The sequence below is a fragment of the Rhea pennata genome, chromosome 25 (assembly GCF_028389875.1).
Source record: "Rhea pennata isolate bPtePen1 chromosome 25, bPtePen1.pri, whole genome shotgun sequence".
In the NCBI taxonomy this organism is placed as follows: Eukaryota; Metazoa; Chordata; class Aves; order Rheiformes; family Rheidae; genus Rhea; species Rhea pennata.
The window spans coordinates 3,600,429-3,621,476 of NC_084687.1; the positions used below are offsets into that span (position 1 = coordinate 3,600,429).

Here is a 21,048-nt window from a genome sequence, read left to right on the forward strand (position 1 = left end):
ATCTGCCTGCTGCAGCCCTCCCACGGAGGCGTTATTGGAGTGGCATGCCCGTGCTTCCCCGCAGAAACCTCTTCTCTTGCAGAAGCAACCTAAGAGCACTTCTCGGGTGTATATAGCCAATAACTAACTACCTCACTACTTGGAGCCTGTGCTGGCGTTCCTTATGTCGACAAAATGTCCAGGGGCAGAGGTAAACACCAGAGGTGCTAAGGCTAGTTCTGGGGGTTTGAGAAAGCCAGCCTGGGTCTCCCACTCCAGCTAGCAGAGAGGACTGCAGAATGTGCACGAGCATGAGATGTATTTGCTCTGTGAATTTCCTTAATCCATCTATCTGCAAAATAATATAATCCAACCCTCCCTCCAACCCTTTGCCAGTCCACCAGCTCCAGAAACCGAAGGAGAAATGGGAAATGGGTGCTTTTGGTTTTTCTTTTTATAAAAAGACATTTGTTTTTATTTCAACTCAGTATTTACATACAAGTCTAGCTCAGCCGTCAAGAAGTGCTGGTTGGCAGCTGTGGAGGCAAGATTTTCCTCTACTCCAGAGTGGTGAATCTGCCAAGGAAATTTGCTTTAGAGGACTGTAGTAGAGACAGAACTGCTGTTGTGCCCAGGTGCACGTGGAGCCTGCCTGGGTGCTTGCTCAGTGTGCACCAGGGCAAACTGACTTCCCGCATCAGGAAGTGGCTGCCACTCAAAAACACTGAGCCCAGGACTGCCTAGGCTGGTGCTGATGCTTCACTTTTTGAGGCTTTATTGCTTCTGCGCATATACTGCCCACTTGCCCCTCACACAGGAGTAGGCAGTGGTTGGACCATTCCTAAAGGGGAAAGGGTAGGAAGTGCCTCTCCAGAATAGATTTTGCACACAGTGACTGCTGAAACTGCTGTAGCTCCAGGCCTACACAGAAGACTGGTAAGTCTTCAGAGTCTTGGCCACGAAGGAGTTAACAACAGAAGACACAACCTGTCATCTCCATCAGGCATAGGGAGTCAGTCTCCAAGGCAAGGAGCAGGATAAAGTCACCGCTCTGAGCCCAGGGAAACAGCAGAGCTCCAGCAGAAGGCAGCCAAGTTTCTCAGACATCCCTGCAATCAAGAGAAGAGCCCTTCACATAGGGTCACTCCAGCAGCCCAACACTGCCCACATCTGCTGCTCTCACCACCTGCGTGGTGTATATGCTGGATGCAGTCAGCTGGACTCATACTCCTTCCTCGCTCACGTACTGCGTGTCTGCTGCGTGCCAGCTGGCCCAGTTCCTGCAGATCCCAACACCTCGTGGAAAACAGGCTCGGGCTGCCTGCTCTCCCTGCCCAGGAGGCTCGGCAGGGTCTCAGCACCCATTCTCAGACACGGCTGCATCAAGTGTTACGGGTTCATGCTGCATTGCTGCTGCCGCCATGCTTATGGCTTCCTCCAGGCTCTGCTGCTCTTCTAACTAGGGGAAGAAAGACAAGAGATAACACTGCCCTCCCAGAAGGTGGGCTCAGTAGACCTGGCGTCTCTCAGGGCAGCCTCAGCAGGACAGAGGTGTGAGGAATCTGAAGTGGGTGACACAGGTGTGAAGCACAGGGGCAAAACAGGGAGACACTGCTGTGATGGGGACAGGCTGCTTACAAATGAGCGTTGTGCAAATACAAGGGGCTGCTCACGCAGACAAGCCAGACAGCTGAGAACACGGGTGGTTGAGGACAGGATCACACATGTGCTGGTGTGATACAGCTGGGTCAGTTGTTCAAGTAAGTGTTGTAGGATACCACTGAGCTGGTGTCTGCTCTGCCCCTTCCTGCACTTCAGCTCTGTCACAGCAGCTCGTACGTCTCCCAGGAGCCCTCCCTAAGCTCTCTGCTCCACAGTCTTACCCCTACATGTCCCTGCTCTGTTCAGCACACAGGACATCCAGGAATTAAGGAGCAAGCATCCTGGAATAGAGCAGAGACCGCAAAGCGAGAGGTACGTGCTGAAGCAAGTGGGTGGATGGGGATGCACAGGAAGGAAGGGAGGATAACATGGCAGGAACAACGCTCAGGCCTGCTCAGGGGGCTGCACGGTACCTGCACTGCAATGTGGGTGCCATTGGCAGTAGCCAGCAATGCCACCTGCTGATGACGGGGGGATGTGATGGCTGATTCCTCAGACATGACTGTCCCAGAGGTGACTACTGTAACCTGGGAAAAGTTAAGATAAAAACAATTACGTTTTAAAAGAAAGTGTGATTCCCTTTTCGCAGGATGTTTCTCTGCATGGAAGAGGAAAGGCCCCACATTTGCCCGTACCGGTTGCGTCTCAGTGCCATCACTGTTGATCATAGTCACGGTGTGTGAGTCATCACCTGTGAGCTCTTCCTCAGGCTCTGCAAGGGCACTGCTCTGCGTCACCATACTGATTGCACTGCCCAGGGCCTGCAGGTCTTCCTGGGATAGTCTGACCTGGGTGGGATAAAAGGGGATCCTTTCAGCCAGAACAGTTTTTCAGGAAGCCTTAAGTAATTGCTGAGGTTAGCAACACAAATGTCTCGGTAAGGAAGAAATATTCTTTCTTTGCATGCAAGACCTAGGTCACAGAGAACTCAAAGGACTCGCCTAGAGTGACAGAGAGAACGAGTGGAGAACCTGCAAATCTTGAGTCTCTGGCTCTAACCGTTTGACTACATCTCCCCTTCCTCTATTTAGCATCTTCTTTCTAAGCTCTTAAGTGGCAACTTGTGTATTGCTGCAGCAGGCAGCACCTTCGACCAAGAGGAAATTGTAGAGATATTCATGGCAACTATTTTCCTTCACCCTACACCACAGAAGGAAATTTTCCCAGTCAGCACATGAACTGTTGGTAGAGGGAAGTATGGAACAAGAACAAGGCTGCTGTTTACACACTACAAAAAAACAATTTCAAAATCCAGCCTGTGTCAGCAGAGATTGGGACTGATCTTTTGGCAGCAGACCAGGAAGCAAGGGCTGGCAGCGCTGTGCACCAGCCTTGACAAAATGCCTATGAGACTTTGTCTGCAGACTCGCTGGAGAGTGAGTCAGGGACCAGAGGCCTGTGTTCTCTACCCTCCACATCAAGACTGTAGCAGTTGGGTAAGGCTGTAAGGAAGGAGCCCTCATAAAAGACAGAATCTATGAATCTCTGGGATCTGCTTCACACTGAAAAGATCCCTAAAGAGAACACCAAGGTGAGGCCCCCCTGCCTCCCTGGTGGGAGGCCCTGTTTAGGAGCATCAGGAAGTGCTCAGTGGAATGCGGAGTGCAGCTGGGTAAGAGGCAGAATCTCCCTCAGATAACTTTTCCCTCCCCACATGCTGGAGGCTGTTAGTATCCGTACCTGCTGCGTCCCATCCTGAGAGATAAGCGAGACCTGCGTAGGCATACCATCATCTTCCTCTTCGTCCTCATCTTCCTCCATCTCTGACAGGAAAGCAATATGCTGGCTCTTCAGCAGGGAGCCTCTTTCAGTAGCAGCTGAGTCAGGAAAGGGGAAACAGCAAAGGGGATGAGAGAGAAGTGCTGATCAGAGCATGAACGCACATGTGTGACCCTGGGACCTGCTTGTTCCCTGAAGGGCCAACACAAGAGAATAGTGTGTGATTAAGGTGATAACACCCCTGGGTTGATCTGGGAGCAAGGATCTTTACCTCTCCCCATACTATAGAATGGAAAGTAACCCCCTCCCACCCTATGACATACAAACAAGATCACAGGGAGCCCTTTACTCTTGGCTGCAACACAGATGTGGGCTTGATGAGGAAGACAAGAGGCCGTAGCACAGGCCCAGGTCCGAGGGAGAAGAGCAGCTGCGGGATCTCTCTGCTTTGTCAGATAGTCTGATCCAAGCCCTGCTGAAGGTGATGGGGAAGCGGTTGCTTACCCTCCAGCTGCTGCTGTTCGTAGAGGGCCTGTTCGCTCTCCTCTGTGGCCTCCAGCTCACCGTGGCTGCTGCGCTTGTGCATGGCCAGCGTGGAGGTCTGGCGGTAGGTCTTCCCACAATTATTGCAGGTGTAGGGCTTGCAGTGCGTGTGGACCACGTGGTGCTTGTAGAGGCTAGAGTACTCTGTGAAGCGCTTTCCACAGCCCGGCACAGTGCACATGTACGGCTTCTCTCCTATGACAGAGGCCACAGTGACTTTCCATGCTCTGCCAACCTCACAGTGCAGAGCTTTATCTGCTCACCCTCACCACACTCTGGGAAGGGATTCCCCACTAACAAGGAATGGCTGGAGACAGAGTACAGGGGTAGAAGGAACTATCATCAGCCCAGTTAGGCAATTCCTATTTCCTTTAACTCCCCTGGCTAGCACCAAATCTACACCAACAAAGTACTGCCTGGAAATTGTCATTTCAGTCCCATAGATTTGCCTGATACCACATGCCATCCGTGCTGCCAGCTGACTAGGGAAGAAGCATCTGTGTTTTACCCTCTTCTCCTCTTACCTGTGTGGATTCTCATATGGTTCTTGTAATTGGTGGCACTGGTGAAACCCCTTCCGCAGTTGGGCTCCGGGCACATGTAAGGCCGCTCGCCTGTGTGCGTTCGGATGTGAACCTTGCGGATGTTGGATGTGGTAAAAGAGCGGCCACAACCCTCAAATGGGCACTTGAAGGGACGCTCCCCTGCATTGACAGGGTAACACAGAATAAGAGTCCTGCTAAAACCCAGTTACCTGGAATGCTCTGGACACCTGTATCCTTTTACTCCTCTACAGATTATTACACTAATGAGACCTCAGTTCAGTTCTTGCTGTTGTGAATACTGTGTGTGACATTTCCTCTAGCAAACAAAGCTCTTTTGCTCTGCTGTTGGTAACAGAGTCAAGAATCCCTAGTTCCACCACCTACTTCTGTATGAAAATTACTTCAGTTCTACCTTTCTTCACCCAAGATATCAAAAAGTAGAAACTGGACAAAGACTGAAGCAGTGCTTCACCTTAGACACCTATTCAGTGAGTGTCTAGGGGCTTCTCCTCCTGTACTGCTCACCTGTGTGTGTTCTGATGTGTTTCTGTAGATCCCCAGAAGTTTTGAAGGCTTTGGTACACATGTCTTCTGGACACTTGTAAGGTTTTTCACCAGTATGTGTTCTCACATGGCTCTTCAGCCCATACCCTGGCAAGGAAAGAAACTGCAAAATTAATTTTATAATGCAGAGGAAGTAACATGGCAAGCTGTGTACCACCTCTCAATCTACAAACTTTTGAATGACTGACCTGTGTCTACGAATTTGAATAGGATGGAATATCCAAATAGCCTCACAACACCACTGAGAATTCATCATCTTGCCTTAACTCATTTTGTCTGTTCATAATTAGTCAACATCCAACAATTTCACACGCTGCAATTCTTTCTCAGAAGTTTTTAAAAGCTATGCTTACTGTGCTCTGCTGGAAAGAAGTGAGGGCTGATCCTCTCAAGAGCGGTTTGCACTGGACAGAATAGAGAACTTTTGCAAAAGAAAACCTGTTACCTGTAGCAAATGCTTTGCCACAGCTTGGGAAGTCACATGTATATGGCCGATCACCTGTGTGAGCACGTTCATGTACCTAGAACAGAAAGAACAGATCTTTAAAGTGAGGTCCAAGCCAAGGAGGGCAAGGGAAGGAAAGTAGTGCAGTGAAGTCTAGGTGGTCGAGAGAATCTGAAGTGCTCTACTGGCTTTCACCATGGCCAACACATCTGGATCTCTCATGGGTCAGAGTGTCTTCTCACTGACACAGTCCCATTTTCCTCTTCCCATATTAAAAATACAATGCTTTCCTCTTGTTCTTCAAGGTTGAAAGCATCTCCCTAAAAACCTCAGAGAAAAACTCACTTTAGAGCAATATGCTAGTGCCACAGGATGCCTTGACCTTTCTCCTGTGGGAAATCAAGCATGCAACTCTCAGCCTTTTGTGCAGCAAGTTTTCTGAACTGGCAACACAACATGGGAACATACCCAGTCTGCATGACTGCACATTAGCTGCTTTACCTTTAAATGGTGGGCTGTGGTATAGAGGCGGCCACAGCCTTTGTACCCACAACGGAAAGCTCTACTGGCAACCTGCTGCCCCTTCTCATTGCTGTGCACTTCTTCCTGCAAATCCTGCCAAGAGATACATGGGACTTAATTCAGTAAGCCACCACAGCAGACGTCGCAAAGTCCATATGAATCATTTTCCTCCTTGCCACACACACACACATGTGCGCGTCTTCAGATATCCTCACAAAAATGTGTTCCTACAAACACAGGTTGTGCACATCATGCAATCCAGGTGACAGAGCAGGCATCCAGGAACCAGAATTTCCCAGTCCAATCTCTGAGGTCACTGGGTATTCTCAGACACGTAACACACATCTCCATGCTTCATCTAGCTCATTTGCAAAACCTGCAGCTAATGTATTTGCTAATCTTGCAGAGGAGCCCCAAAGCCGTCTTAATTACTAGTCTGCAAAGTGCTGTGCATCAAGAGGAAATTAGCCTAATCTCAGAGACAGATCACTGAAAAATTCAGACCTGGGGAGGGACATCGCCAGAATCCTCACTCTTCATACAGCAGATATTTGTTACTCCCTCCTCTTCCTCATCAGATACCTGCAAGCAAAGATACACAGCACTGTTCATGCCTCCCTGTACAATGCAGAACAGGTGAGCAGCCCCAGCAGGAAGACATTCACACCAGCAGAGGTGACCCACTCTTCTCCAAAAAGCTGGCGGTGACTGGTCCTGTCACAGCAGGAAGGTCTCCATCAGCAGCCTTAAACACTGCCTCCCTCTCACACAGTGCTATGAGGATAGGACAAAATGGCAGCGCTCAAGACCACAGATATTTAGATGGAGTATTGTAGCAATAATACATGTTCTGAGGCCTTTGTAACGGGGTGAACAAGCATCATAACTCAGCCACTCCCAATATGTAAAAGATTGGTCTTAATGTGTCACCTGAATCATTAATGGAAGAGTGCATCACAACCAGGTGATGTTATGAGGAATGCAGGCAAACAGAAAAAAAACTCCCCAGGGAGAAGCATATAAAGCAAGGAAACAAAGTCCAAGGTGCATCATAGCAGCTCTCTGCTCTTCCCAGAACTATGCTTGAAACAGCTTAAGGATAGAAGGCCCAGCACTCTGCTAGAACTAGCTAGGAATTCCAGCAGGAGCATGCCATGTTTCCAGGTCCTTAAATGTCAGCAACCTATCAGTGACAGCATTCCCAGAGAAGCCATGTCCAATTTCTCTCCTCAGAGTTGGCATTGCTGAGAAACAGACACAAAAGTACCGACAAGAAAGGTAACTTAAACCTCAGGCCAAATGGGGACTACTACACCAGCCCCTCAGTGATGCTGTCAGACCATGAAGGAAGTATTGGGGCCTCACCTTGCTGGCATACTGCTTTAATGCATTAATGGTCTCAGCATCAAAGGCATCCTCTTCCTCCTCTCCAACCAACTCCTCCAGCACAGATTCTGCCTGCACTGCCAGGATGGTGCTGCCAGGTGGCACAATGACAGGACGATGTATGTAGGCGGTGGAGCCATCCTCCAGCTGGACCGCCTCAAGGGTGCTGGAATTGTAACTCTCTGCAAGCGGAACCAACAAAGCCAAATATAAAAGAGCTGATGAATGTCAGCTGCTTTTCATCTCTCCAGGCTACCTACAGCTTAGAAATTCATAATGCTTCAGCAATTTATATTCCAGATGCTAAGGAAAGGATGAGGAATGCTTTTTACCTTTAGGTGTGTTGTGTATGTACGCCATAGTGCCATCTTCCAACAACACTGGCTGCCCATCCTCAAAAGCTACAGACTCTAAAATAAAAGAAGAAAATCCACAAACTTTATCAGAATACTCAGATGGGTTAGAAGAGATACTACTTTAGATGCTGAACACTACTGTATTCACTCCCATGAAAGAGCACAAACAAAGCCTGCTTGCTTGCATGGAAAGTCTGCCAAAATTATAGCCTGTAAGATACCATCTGAGCCTGTCAGTCACAAATTATGAGGTTTTTAAGGCTTCACACATAACTTGCAGCAATGCAGTAATCTGTAATTCTGTATCTCAACAGTTCCAAAATGCCAAGTTACATCCCAGACAAAATGGAAAGCTCTGGCACAGTGGTTTGTAAAAGAAAACATACACATCCCATGACAGAGGGAAGAGGGGTGAGAAAGTAGACTCTTGGCAGGTTTGGAGGTAGAGAAGAAGGTGAAGGGAGAAAAGTAGTACAGCCAGGCATAAAAGGTGGGTTTCAAACAAGCTTCTGAGAACAGAAAAGGGAGGTGCCACACAAGGAGCTTGAGAGAGGGAGGGGAGGATGGCCCAGAGCTACAGACTTCTTTCCGCCTGCCCTTTTTATAACAGCTCATCATGGCTGGGGAGGATTCCTCCACGACACATGAAATGAACTCCCATCACCCCTCAGCTTAGTTAATGTCACTTCATTTCAGAGCTGATAGGCCAATGACCAAAATGACAGGGCTTCCAATCTGTCCCCTTCAGCACCCCCCTCCCCCCAAAAAATCCAAGGGTAACATATATCTTATAGTTCAGAGGAAGTTTCTGTCTAGCTGCTCTCAGATCAAACAAACTTTGGGTTATGTATGATTAACACATGTACGCAGAGAGTGTATGCAAAAACCACACAGCTCACTGGCCTTGCTCATAGTCTTGTGATCAATCTGTTAGACTTGCAAACTGTGAGTGAGCCTACAGGCAAAACTCTTAACATTCATAACATTTAACAAACATTTGCTTACACCACCAGCAAGTCTGACTTCTTGTCAGTTTGTTGACATTCAGTCTCAAAACCATAGGCAGGACCAAAAACCACACCTAAAAAGATCCCTTAAAGTTAGTGCTGAGAGAGGAGGCACAATTGCTGGGACATTGAAAACTTCAGTCACATGACATCCTTCTAGAAAGGAAAATGTAAATTTAAGGTCCTCACCTTTCTGAACAGTCACCTGATGAATGTAAGCTGTGGTCCCATCTTCAAGTTCAATGACTTGCCCTTCTATCAGCTTTTCATCTGAAACAGTTGAGAAATACAGTGAGAAGCGCTTGCAGAGTTCACAATCTTCCTGGTCCAGCAAGTTGTCCTTTTTGTTGCATCTTTTCAAGGAAGCCAGTCATACAAAAAGACAGTGAAACTGCTACTTATAAGTAGTTATTTATCAAGCCTTCCCCTGAATAGTGATGGCTGCACTTAATTTCCAGAAATGTTAGAGTCTCCTTTGCCTAGACAGGAGGATAAAGACAAAGAATCTCAGCCAATACTTGTTTACAAGCTACCCTTCACAGCTCCACAAGCCAATAAGCAAAAGAATAACATGTGCTAAGCATTTTGGATCTAAAGCAGAAACCAACTACACTTTCACTGCAGAACAACTCATTTGGAAGCTTTTAACGGCACCAGCAGCAGACTGAACATTTCTTCTACTTCAGTTGAGGGTCCATTATTGGGAAAGAAATAAACAGGCCCTAAAAGTCTGAGCATTGCTACCCTTGGTGTGTTGTGAAAAACGGGATTTTAGAACAGCGCAGCTCTCTGAGCAACTTCTCACTTTAACAAAATTTTTCTACAATAATATTTTAGTTACACAGATACCTGATGCAGAGAGGTCACTGTACCAACCCATTTGAACACTAGGGATCCAGGCTGTTTCACCTAATGGAAAGTGTTGGGGGTGGGGGTCAGGAGACCTAGCTGTTTTCAAGATAGCCCAGTTCAGTAAATATAATAAACCTGCAGTGAGTTCATATGGAAAAAGAAAGCAAGGCAGCAATCACAAGGACCTCAACAGTTCTATGAATGTGTTCTACAGGCTGAAATATAGAACGCTCCTTTTCTCAGGAACAGTGGGTGGCAAAGTACATCTTACAAACTCCAAAACGAGGACAGGTGTTGAATTTGGCACTGCTATCACTTCAACTAACAAACACTAAGCTCAGCACCCCTTTGAATGAGAAAAGCATTGGCATGAACTAAACTCTATACTCCTTAGTTAAGTAAAACACCCTGCTTGACTTCAAGGGGAGTTTTGCTTGAACCGGGTGAACTATTTCCCATGTTATCCCTGAAAGAATGGGGTTTGCTTCAGTTTGAGCCAAACTTTCTTGTTACACTGCAACAGCTCTCCTATCTCCAAAGCTTTATTTTCAAACAAGAGGTATGCTTTCTTTTTGCTGCATCACTCTTCTGTGCAAATTTAACAGATAACTGCAAGTTTTCTGTATGAAGCAACTGCACAAGATATCTGACAGCATGCCAGGGGGACACTTTCAATAAGTCCAATTTCACAGGCTCATTCAAGGCACTTTTAGACTTCATAGCCCCCCAAAATTGTTACCTTTGACAGCCTGCTGAATGTAGGCTGTCGTCCCATCACTAAGGGTCACTGCTTGCAGGCCCAAGCTCTCCATCCTGCCCGGATGACTGCTCCTCAGACATGAATTTCACTTTATTCAGTGTGCTCTCAGAGAGCGCCAGGAGCCAGAGCAAGAGATTTGTGGAACAGTGAGTTTTAAGCCTTAAATAAAAAGAACATTGCAAATTATATTTTCTCCCAGTGTATGCTCATTTTTGCATACAAAGAAAGGCTTGAATGACAAACAGTATTTTTGAGACTGTAGGGGATTACACTGGACAAAAGAAGCACCCCTTCCCATACCAACAGCACAATTTTTTAACAGGCAAGGCCGACAATCTATCCTGCAGGAAAACGGAAGAGAGAGCTTATCAAACAAGTGCACTGACTAGAGACAGCATAGGTACCACACTTAACCCCCTCTTGCCCCTCAAGTGATGTGCAAGGAAGGCTTCCAAGTGCTTTAGAGTCTCGATGTACAGGGTGAAGGTGTCCTGTGCTGCAAGAGAGCCTCCCTGGGAGCACCTCCACTTTCTCCTGGGTTCCCTAATTCCTTCTGAAGAGCAGGATTTCTGGCCAAGGGCAGATGATCTTACACCCAGCCCCCAGCACGAACACCTTGCTGAAGCGACACTGTTCTGATAGATTATCTTTGGCAGTCATCTCCGAGACAGCCCAGTATTTTATTGCTTTTATTTCCAGGAACAAGCCCCCACTGCCGCAGCCCCCCGGGGCCGCGCTCACCCCCCGCGACATGGCGGCCGCTGCGCCCCGAGGGCGGGGAAGGCGTCGGGCGCCACGGCGAGCCCCGAGGGCAGCGGCGGGGCAGGCCCAGCGTCCTGAGGGCGGCAGGGGGTACTGAACCTCTCCCCACACCTTCTTCCTCCGTGGCGCGGCCGGGGGGGGGGGGGGGGGAGGAGACAGCAGCAGCTCGCCGGGCCCGGCGGCCCCTCGGCCGCCATCTCCCCCCCGCTCCCTCCCGCCACTTCCCCTCAGGCCTCCCCCCCACCGCTGGCACCGACCTGCGGGAACCCGACGGCGCCCAGTCCGCCGCCTGACCGCCATGCACCGGGGCCCAGCCCCTGCGTGCACCACCCCGCAACCTGCATAGCGGCAGAGCGCCCCGCCGCGTTTCAGCCACCCGCGGAGCCGGCATCCAGGTTCCGGGGCCCGCAAAGCTCCCCCGCCCGGGAAGCAGCTCCTGGGCCCCTGTAGGGCGAGAAAGCCGCTGAGGGGCCAGGGCGCATGCGCGGCCCTTCCCCGCATGCGCCGTCCGCGCCCTGACGCTGCCAGGCCGCGCTTGCCCTCGGACGCCTTTGCTATTGCCTGGCTAGGGGAGATCACAGGGCTGCGCGCCCTCGGGGCAACGGCGGTGCCTCCAAAAGCGGAGGGCAAGGAGGAGGAGTGTTCAATAAACTCTCCACCAACACAGCTCCTGCCTTGCCTGCTGCGCCTGGCCCTGGCGCTTCACACACCTACATGTTTGCAAAGAGCCGGCAATTGGGCTACCTCCCTGCTTAAATTTAATCACAGCTGCTTTACTGGTCCCCCAGAGAAAAGCCTGTCTCACGACATTGTGCTCGCAGGCTGAACACGAGGCCTTCTGGGACCTCCTGAAGAGGTGCTCGCACCGGGGCTGCATTCAGGCAGCACGCTGCAGAGGGCAGCTCAAACGGCTCCCAACACTTGGGCTCTGATGACACCAATTTTTGCTGCATCCCATCTCCTTCCCCGATGCTGCTGTGGAGATGCAAAGCCTCGCGTGCAGGTTTGGTCGTTTACCTGCGATGAAATCTCTGAGGCAGCTAGAGGTTTTGTGCTTCGGTTAGGATGGCAGCTGCCTGGGAGAACGCTGGCAGCAAAATGAGATTCTAAGGCAGCACGCCCTCTGCGCCATCACCGCGGCCTCGCTAAGTCCTTTAACCGATAGAGGACCCCAGAGGGGGGAGAAGGGCCGCCAGGCTGGGCACACCCAGCATGGCGCCGCCACCGCCACCCGCCCGCGCCACACCCAACATGGCAGCGCGCTGCGCCGCACGTCCAACTCTCGCGAGAGCCGTCCCCTATTTATAGCGCCCGTGGCGGCCGGGCGGCCTTTCGTCCCCGGCCCGCCGCCGCCATGAGGTGGGTGCTGCGGGCGCGCCATCCGCCGCCATCCGCGCCCGTGGGCGGTGGTTTGGGCGATCGGCAGGGCCCAGGCAGCGGCGGGGGGGAGCCACGGTCGGGGCTTTGTCCCACCCGCTCGCCCTGCAGGCGCCTGATGGCTGGGGAGGCCTGAGGCGGCCCTGCGGCCGCGCCCGGTGCCTGAGCCGGCCTTGTCGTTCCCCCCCGCAGCAGCAAAGTCTCCCGCGACACGCTGTACGAGGCGGTGAAGGAGGTGCTGCAAGGGAGCAAGACCAAGCGGCGCAAGTAAGAGCCCCGTCCCGCAGAAAGCACCGGCTGCGCTCCAGGCCCTGGCGCTCGGCCGGGGTCCCACTGCCGGCCCGGGCGGGCCCTTACGGGAGCGGCTTCTCTCCCCCCTCCCTCAGGTTCGTGGAGACCGTGGAGCTGCAGATCAGCCTGAAGAACTATGACCCGCAGAAGGACAAGCGTTTCTCCGGCACCGTCAGGTTCGGCATCCTCTAGCTCCCACCCAGCCTTCAGCTCCGCGCCCCTCTGCCGCTAGGCCCTGCGGAGTGGCCAGGCAGCTGCTGGGCACCGCAGCAGGAGGGCGCAGAGCTGAACCGCCTGGGTAGTTCAGACCGCTCCTCCCAAGGGGGTGCGGCTGGACGGACCCCTACCCTGGGTCTTAAAACATGAGGGGAGGTGTGGGAAGGCCCCTGGGCTGACCCCACCGACCTGCTGGAGAAGGCAGGTTAGAAGCTGTGGAGGAAGATTCCCAGGCACTGTGGTAAGGTATCTCCGTGGCAGTTCACTTAGAGGTGAGTGACACTGACAGTTCAGAGTAATGCAGACTTTCTCCTGTTGCCAGGCTGAAGTCGACTCCACGGCCCAAATTCTCGGTCTGCCTGCTGGGGGACCAGCAGCACTGTGACGAGGCCAAAGCAGTTGACATTCCTCACATGGACATAGAGGCTCTGAAGAAACTCAACAAAAACAAGAAGCTGGTGAAGAAGCTGGGTGAGTGTGGGCATGAAATGGATTCTTGGAGTGTGCTGGCTAACTTGACAGGTAGGGGGGCCAAGTAAGCAGTGCAATTATTCCTCTTAGTCAGATTTTCATGTCATGGTTAACTGCAAGAAAATGAAAACTAACCATAGTCAGCCTTAAGTATCACTCTGCATAGGAACTACCCAAAAGAGCCAGCAGCCTAGTTTAAAAGGTCTGACAGAGCTGACTGACAGGTCAGCACTTCAGGGATGCAGGGAATATTGATTGCTCTTTCCAGGTAGGAGGGGTAAAGAAAAATGGCTCCTTTCTCCCTGAAAATTTCGCCCTTAGAGGGTTTTTGTTCTCCTGATCAGAGTCAAGAGTATAGGCCCAGTGGAACTAGATAGAAGCAAAACAGCAGTTTGGTTTAGTTTTGCAGTACTTTAAATGAACAGAATGGTAATATATAAAAATCATTCCCTCCCTGCAAAGTCTGTGATTTTAATACACGCTTCATGCAGAGAAGGAAAGCTTTCCACTGAATCCAGGATTAATCATGGAGCCATAAGTGATTATGAAGTACACCAATTTGACACTGGCTCCGCTTACAGCAGAGGCATCTTTTCTCAAATACATCATGTTGCCTATCTGCACATGCACAGAATATGTTGCAGTGCTCCTGGTAGACACCAGAACTGAGTTTTAACCATAGTTCAGCAAATACTAACTTCAGGGAAGTAAAGTACATTTAGTACTTTAGTACATTAAAGTGCATGGAATTGCTGACAGAGTGTGAAGTTTGGTCTTGGCAGGTGTGGCTAGTGTGACAAGTGATTTCTTCTAATACAGTATTAAGACAACTAGCTTAGACTTGAGCAGCATTCTGCAAATGCATGAAGGCATGTGAGGGAAAGGGAGCAGTGCAGTTTCAGGTGAGCTGAGAGCTCAAGCTCTGTGCAAGAGCTTGAGTACTTCCTTACCTACATTTGTTCTCTCCTTGCAGCTAAGAAGTATGATGCCTTCCTGGCTTCAGAGTCCTTGATCAAGCAGATTCCTCGGATCCTGGGTCCAGGGCTGAACAAAGCTGGGAAATTCCCTTCTCTTCTCACTCATAATGAGAACCTGGTGGCCAAGGTTGATGAGGTCAAATCTACCATCAAATTTCAGATGAAGAAGGTAAAGAACACAGGACTTCCAGCAGCTACATTTCCCCCTGCCCTGCCATGGTAGATGGACACTTGTATATGGTTGTGTTCTCTGGTCTGGACTGTAGGTGTCCCTGCAGTTTCTTCCTAGAACAGCTGCCAGTGATAAGTACCAGTACTCTTCTGTGCAGTAAAGGGACACAGTAACCAGAGCAGTCAGCTACTGACTGGAAAGGAGGAGTAATTTATCTGTGGTTGAAAAATCTTGGAGCAAGTTATTAGGAGAGAGTGCTGATGTTCCAGTGCTGGGCATAATCAGTCATAATTAACACTGCTCACAGTGAATGGGTGATGCTTGCAGGGTGGGTTTTCCTAGCCAGGCATGCCCCAGTGGGTTTGTGCACACAGCAGTGCTTTGTCAGAAACAAGTTTGGGGCTTGACTCTACAAGTCAACTTTACAGCAGAGCTGTTGATAGCTGCTCTTACTGTCAAGAGATGTCAGAGCGCTGACTCCCTAAAACCAGAATAATCCTGTTCAGGCATTTTAATCTCACGGCAGTGCTCTAAATGACTTGGAGGTATTATTCAGAATTAACAGCTCTGCTAGCTGAGGTGCATCCTTGGACTCCAGCTGACTGAGGCCTGAGGGCGCAGCAACTGGAAGGGCACAGCAAATGTGATAGTTTGCACATGCTTCAGCATTTTTAATAACTGAGCTAATGGTGTCCTGACACTTATTGTCAGCCCACTCATAAATCCTTTTGTCTTCAGCCTGTGGGGAACATTGGCTTACAAGCTGCTTCACAGGCCTGGCAGGCAGAGGTTTAGCCTCTGTAGTGCACAGAGAAAGGGCCGGTGGCTAGTGCCAAAACAAAAAGTGAAGCTGGTGCCATGCTTAGCAGTTAAGTTTGGCACTAATAGACTGTACTGCGTTTAGTGGTTTGCAGGGCACATGCTAGTGCTGCCTAATGAATAGAGTATGGGAGCAGAGTTAAACATCCCTCCTGCAGCTTAGTTTTCCCACCTGGAACACAGTGATGTTTGCTGCCTTCTGCAAGTCACCTTTGCACTGTGAGGAAACCAGATCTATGCAAGCTGGTGTTCAAAGACTGTATTCAGATGCTACTATGCATGTTCATGGGAGCCACATGGCAAATATAATGAGCACTTCGGAAACATGGATCCATTAATAAGCTGGAGAAAGCATGTGAAGCTGACAGAACATGAGGTTAAGATCTGGAACATTTCAGTTTCCAGCTCTTCTAAGAACAAGCTGTGACTTGTAGAAATGTAAGGTATTTAAGAGATTCTGCACTAGCTCTAACATGGTATAGAAGTATTTGAAGCTGTAAGAATTATATTCCTTCAAGACTTAACAAAATCTAGTCCAAAGAAGGTTCTGCTGCTGTTGAACTCGCATGTTTAGCCTGTGGATACCTGTGCAAAAGCTACTACTAGGTTGCCTTTAATACTAAAGTTCTGCTTTTAGTTTAGTTCTGCATTTGCTGTCCCAGTTCTATCAGTCATACAGCTGTAGTCCTTAGTCTCCCAGAAAAGCCTCTACCTGTATGAGTGACCTTGGTGTTCTTGTCCCCAGGTGCTCTGTCTGGCAGTGGCTGTTGGTCATGTGAAGATGACAGAGGATGAACTTGTCTACAACATTCACTTGGCCATCAACTTCCTGGTGTCCTTGCTGAAAAAGAACTGGCAGAATGTGCGTGCATTGTATATCAAGAGCACCATGGGGAAGCCCCAGCGCCTGTATTAACTAGGCAGTAATAAACTTTTAGGACACTTAATGTGTGTTTGGTTGTGTTTCTCCAAAGCTTGTTGGGAGGGGAGTAACTTATTTAAAAAGTTACTCTCTCTTAAAGCAGGAAAGATCTTGAATGCTGTGCTGAGGGGATAAGGACATGAGGTTAACTGAAACATCAGAATCAATTTGAATTAGAGCTTTTTTGAGGAAAGAGCAACACAAGCCAATTTCTTGTGTAAAGAAACAACCACAGCATCTTGTCCTCAGAGCAGAGAGGGAGGGGCATGCAGCAGCCCTGTTAAACCTTCTAGAATAGGTAAAAATGGGTTGTTGCCCTAAAGTTAAGGGTTTGCATTGTAAGTCTAACTGATACTCCTGGGAACTTCTCTTGCAGTTGCACTTTAGCTGGGGAAGCTCCTCGATCCTCTTAGCTCATCCGTAGAGGGGTTACTTACCTTGCATTCAGCTTGCCAGTGCACTCTGGCCTCCAGCACTCTGCTCTGTCCTGGGGCTCTGACTGGTGAGGCAGCCACATTGATAAGGTGCTGCTGCTGTCCATGCAGCAACCAATGACCGGGGCTGGGGGATCCTGCCCAGCAGCAGCTCATGAGGGCTTGATGGGTGTCTGTCTGCCCCAGCTGGCCCCAGTAACTTGGGCTTGGAGCAAATGGAGGGGCCAGGTCAGCAAGCAGGTTGGGGTGGCTTGGAGGAGCCTTTGGGGCAATGAGGGTGTTGGAGGAGGCAGAATGGGTGTGACACCTGCAAAAGGTGAGGACAGGGAGGTGGGCATAATCAGGGGAGGAAGCTGGCTTGTGGCTGTGGGGAAGGGTGACTGGCTCCCCAACTGCTGTGTGCAGCAGCTGTTATCTTAGCCCAGGTAACACAGAGGTGGGCCGAAAGCAAAGATCATTTCTCATTACTTCCACTTCCCTCTGGGCCTGCAGAGCAAGCTAAGCTAGTCTCGGTCCAACCCCAGCACCTGGTGGGGAAGGCAAAGGAAGCCAAAGCAGAGCAGAAACTAAGGGTAGGGTCCATAATGTTCTTGTTAGGCACAGCCTACCCCCAGCATGTTGGGGTACAAATGAGATACGTTGCATCATATTAATAAACATTTAAAAAATACGTTGTGTAATGACTGGCAAGCTTGTGAAAGTCTATAAGATTTAAACTTCTAAGAGACCTATGCCCTTGAAAAAAACTTGTCCTAGCCTCTGAAGGAACAAAACAATGAAAACAGCTTTGGATCCTGCTGTTAGCAACCTTTAAAATAAGTGCCAGAGCCAGTTTCTGAAAGATCAACACAACACCAAGAAATTCCATTTAATAATTAAAAAAAGACAATACAAAATGCAAACATTTCTTTTTACAAAGTTCAGATACATTTTTTTAATCAAGTGCAAATAACTTTATGAACTACATCTTTCTCATTACTTGAATCATTTTGTTGAAGATGGTAAGTTGTGGCCCACTGCAAAAGGCAGATATAAATATTCCAACATGAAAAAAACAACCCTTAGTAATGTTTACAACGCTGAAACATTCAATACATCAGAGAGGTGGCTGATGCAGTTTTCAGCCTTTCAAACCTTTTCCAAGCCGTGTAGTGGGGCAGGACTGGGAGTGAAAAAAGGGATTTAACTGCAGCATGGTGGTTCTTTCCAACGGCCCAGTGAAGTTTTTTCATTCGGTTTTTTGAGACTGGTAGTGAAAGGAGGGGAAGGTTATGTTACCAGATACCGTTGTTTATAGCAGAAGGCTGCACGATGCAGCACGGTCGCCCTGGCAGCCCTGGAGTGACGCTTCACTGCCTCCTGGCCACAGGCGCTCAGAGATTGTGGACACTTTGGTGGCTGAAGGGAGACAACTGCTCGCCGGAGGTCTTAAGAAGCAATTCCTTCCGCCTGACTAACCACTTCTGCATCCTCCAAAAGGATGCTGTGTGGGTGCCAAAGGGTGATTTTTTGGGGGAATAGAGCTCATCACAGGAAAGAGCCCTCGGATGACACAACCGAAGGACAACAAGGAAGACCCTGGTGATGCATGATGTGTCACCCAAGACGCCTTGCCAGAACCGCCTTGAGGGTGCTCAGCACAGATGTAAAGTGAGGCGAGCAGGACTGACAGTAGCTCTTGAAGCCGTTCTCCTGCAGGGGCTGCACCCAACGCACTGTGCCCTGCACATTGCCAACACGGCGTAGAGCTGCTCTCGTGTGCTTATGTTCCCAGCGGTGGGCCAACACCTAGGCACTGCAGAGCTGCACAGGGTCAGAGTAGTAGAAGCTGCAGTATTAACTTAGAAAGGATTAAGAAACTCCTCTGTGGGCATTAGTGGCTGCGTTGCACTGAGGCCACCACAAAGTACAGCAGGCTTAGTCGTTCCTGCTTTGTTTTTCTCTAAATATGAAAGACCCTTTCAACGGTCACTGCTCTGCTGCAACTGCCCCAGAGCAATAAAAAACTCCAAATCCCTGCAACAGCTTTTGTGCATCAAAGCAGCTGCTTTTAGGCACCAACCAAGTGACAAACATCTCAGCCCACAGATGTTGAACTTCCAAACAGGCTTGGAGCCTGGCGGCAGCAGGGGTAAATCCACAGCTGCTATGAATCAGTGCAGACTTTTCCAACGACTGTGTCTTGGGGACAAACCTCAGCTCCATTCTGCCAGCGCTAATCCAACCCACAGCGCCTAATGAAGCCCAGAACAAGCTCTCGGGGTGGTTCAGCAGCACAGACAGATCGCGAAGAGAAAAGGCGGGTGAGCAGCCGCCTCCCGGTTCAGCAAGGCCCGACCCAGGGCTCGCAGCCCTGAAAGCCTGGGTCATCGGGGCAATAGACAGAGCAATAAATAACCGTTCATTAGGAGTCTGCACTGCATCTCCCAAGGCGCAGTGCTCTTCCCAGATGTGGGCTAGGGATGGACCGAGACAAGCAGGGACAGGGATGGAAGGAAGGGAGGGGAACCGCAAACAGGAAAGCTGTACACAAGTCGACCACATTTACTCCCGGCAGCTCCAGGTCTTTGAGAGGATCAAGAGGGGGATGAAGTCGCAGCGCCGCGAGGGAAGACGACGGCCAAGAGCTGATGGGAGGGCTAGAAGGGGAGACGAAGTTTGGGGAGCCCAGGGAGGAGGATAAGGGGGGGGGGGGGACAACGTGCAGCAGCAGCAGGCTTGGGTCCCTGTCCCCAGGTGCCCTGTCTGGCCGTGGCTGTCGGCCACAGGACGATGCCAGGGGACAAACCCGTCCGCAACGCTCACCCGGCCGTTGCCCTCAGCACACGCTTGGTTCCGGTCTGCAACGCCCGAGGAAGGCAGCAAGAAGGGAGGTGGGCAGAGAGCCCCACCGGGGCCGAGACGCTGCAGCTGGGAAAACTTGGGCCCCCAGGATTTCCAGGGCTCCCAGCTGCAGCGGGGGGAGCTGGTTAACGGTGCAGGGGCCCGTTCGGCCGCGGTAGTCGGGGCCGGCTGCCGGGAGCAGCTCCCTTCTCCTTTCCGTGCTTGCCTTTGCCGGTCCTCGTTCCCAATCTGCATGCTGGGATGCGCCGTCTCGCTTGGGTTTCAGGTTCCCAGGGACGAGACATGGCTTGTCTTCAGACATATTAATAAAAATAAATGGTTTGCATGAAGCGGCAAGCAGGTAACGCAGCCGAGTTCAGCAGAAAGGGCTTCCCCAACCTGAGCCGTACCTTGCCGCTGGGACACGAGGTGAGGGAGCGCGACGGGGATCAAATGACCCCGCTCGCGCCTGCTCGCTGGCCGCGGGGCCACCAAGGAGGATTGGCACAAAACCACGCGGCCGAGAGCAGCACCAGCGCGGCCCGCAGCTGAGCCCGCTCGACTTTGTGACTCGGCCTTTCCCCATCAGCCTGCGACAGCGGAGAAGGATCAGCCCCGGGGGGAACCTAGCACAGCCAGAGCATATGGGATCCTCCACGGCTAGACCAAGACACCTTCAAACCACCGCAAAATCTCAAACCATTGCACAGAGCAACCAACCCCTCCTTCTTCAAGATGGGGAGATGCAGGTTCCTCTGCCTCTTCGACTTACAGGATGTCTCACCAGGAACAGATATGGGAAAAAAAGATTCCAAGGTCTGAAAACACCATCATGTTGGTCACCGTCAATCCAGAACTGGGTTTGGTTTGTTTGGTTGTTTTTTTGTTTTTTTGTTTTTTTCGTTTGTTACAAACACACATTCTCGTTTCTCAGGCAGGTATAAATATTGTAGTTTCTAGTAGAAAAAACTTCCCTCTAAATAATATAAAGAAGACTCAAATGATTGCACTTAATACATATGAAAAAGGTAGAAAGGAGAATATCCTAGTGCACAAACATTTACTCCTGCTCTTCACAAAGCTTGCTTTCCTGTCAACGAGTTACTCTTTGGCAGAGCTTGTAAGAAAGTCTGGTTTCTTGGCACAAGTGTTTGTGTGGGGACAAAAATGAACCTGGCTAAAAGTCTTTCATGTTCATTCTGTTTTTTTCTCTCGCGTAGCCAGACATTGTGCTCCGAGAACGTGGCTTGGCTGTGCTTTCCTCAAAACGCAGAGCGCCAACCCAGCTCTCCGGAGGGATGGCTGCCCAGCCACCAGAGCCACCACTGCAACCACCACTTGGTTGCTAGTTGTTGTTGTGCATTCTGTCCTTTATCTCTTTTTTAATATTCTTTGTCGTTGTTTTCTTCTTTTTTTTAATAAAGTACGTATTTTATTTGCCCGA

At 50.1% G+C, this 21,048-nt stretch overlaps 3 protein-coding genes across 7 annotated transcripts in view; 2 read left to right on the forward strand and 1 right to left on the reverse strand.

The window, feature by feature from the left end:
• Positions 1-21,048, forward strand: part of RPS10 (ribosomal protein S10) — a 382,514-nt gene that overhangs the window by 77,276 nt on the left and 284,190 nt on the right. The gene's annotated exons all lie outside the window — the stretch shown is intronic.
• Positions 425-11,532, reverse strand: ZNF76 (zinc finger protein 76). Of its 5 annotated transcripts, none has more exons than XR_009960725.1 (16): positions 11,360-11,532; positions 10,320-10,499; positions 8,918-8,998; positions 7,698-7,775; positions 7,345-7,547; positions 6,484-6,561; positions 5,959-6,072; positions 5,458-5,533; positions 4,974-5,099; positions 4,428-4,607; positions 3,865-4,098; positions 3,322-3,458; positions 2,277-2,429; positions 2,055-2,168; positions 1,227-1,438; positions 1,009-1,088 (listed from the first exon to the last, which is right to left on the reverse strand). XR_009960725.1 is itself a non-coding variant. In XM_062594904.1 (15 exons), exons 2-15 carry the CDS (start codon positions 10,390-10,392, stop codon positions 1,023-1,025), a joined length of 1,713 nt encoding a protein of 570 aa, XP_062450888.1. In that variant the 5' UTR covers positions 10,393-10,499; positions 11,360-11,532; the 3' UTR covers positions 425-1,022. The 5 variants fall into 5 exon arrangements, 3 of the variants coding, with proteins under 3 accessions (XP_062450888.1, XP_062450886.1, XP_062450889.1); XR_009960724.1 differs by having other exon boundaries at positions 1,037-1,088; positions 1,163-1,438; XM_062594904.1 differs by lacking the exon at positions 1,227-1,438 and having other exon boundaries at positions 425-1,088.
• Positions 12,406-16,372, forward strand: RPL10A (ribosomal protein L10a). The gene is made up of 6 exons (XM_062594917.1): positions 12,406-12,461; positions 12,672-12,746; positions 12,866-12,946; positions 13,309-13,457; positions 14,431-14,603; positions 16,171-16,372. Exons 1-6 carry the CDS (start codon positions 12,457-12,459, stop codon positions 16,339-16,341), a joined length of 654 nt encoding a protein of 217 aa, XP_062450901.1. The 5' UTR covers positions 12,406-12,456; the 3' UTR covers positions 16,342-16,372.

What these genes read in the sequence shown, in the direction of transcription:
- RPL10A (XM_062594917.1), top strand. An exon ending in GAAGCTGGTGAAGAAGCTGG is followed by an intron (nt 13,458 to 14,430) that starts GTGAGTGTGGGC and finishes CTCTCCTTGCAG; the next exon opens with CTAAGAAGTATGATGCCTTC. An exon ending in TCAAATTTCAGATGAAGAAG is followed by an intron (nt 14,604 to 16,170) that starts GTAAAGAACACA and finishes TCTTGTCCCCAG; the next exon opens with GTGCTCTGTCTGGCAGTGGC.
- ZNF76 (XM_062594902.1), bottom strand. Translation starts at nt 10,392, where the DNA reads ATGGAGAGCTTGGGCCTGCAAGCAGTGACCCTTAGTGATGGGACGACA. An exon ending in ACACATCAGAACACACACAG is followed by an intron (nt 4,608 to 4,973) that starts GTGAGCAGTACA and finishes CTGTCAATGCAG; the next exon opens with GGGAGCGTCCCTTCAAGTGC. An exon ending in CCATATGAGAATCCACACAG is followed by an intron (nt 4,099 to 4,427) that starts GTAAGAGGAGAA and finishes CCTCTGTCATAG; the next exon opens with GAGAGAAGCCGTACATGTGC.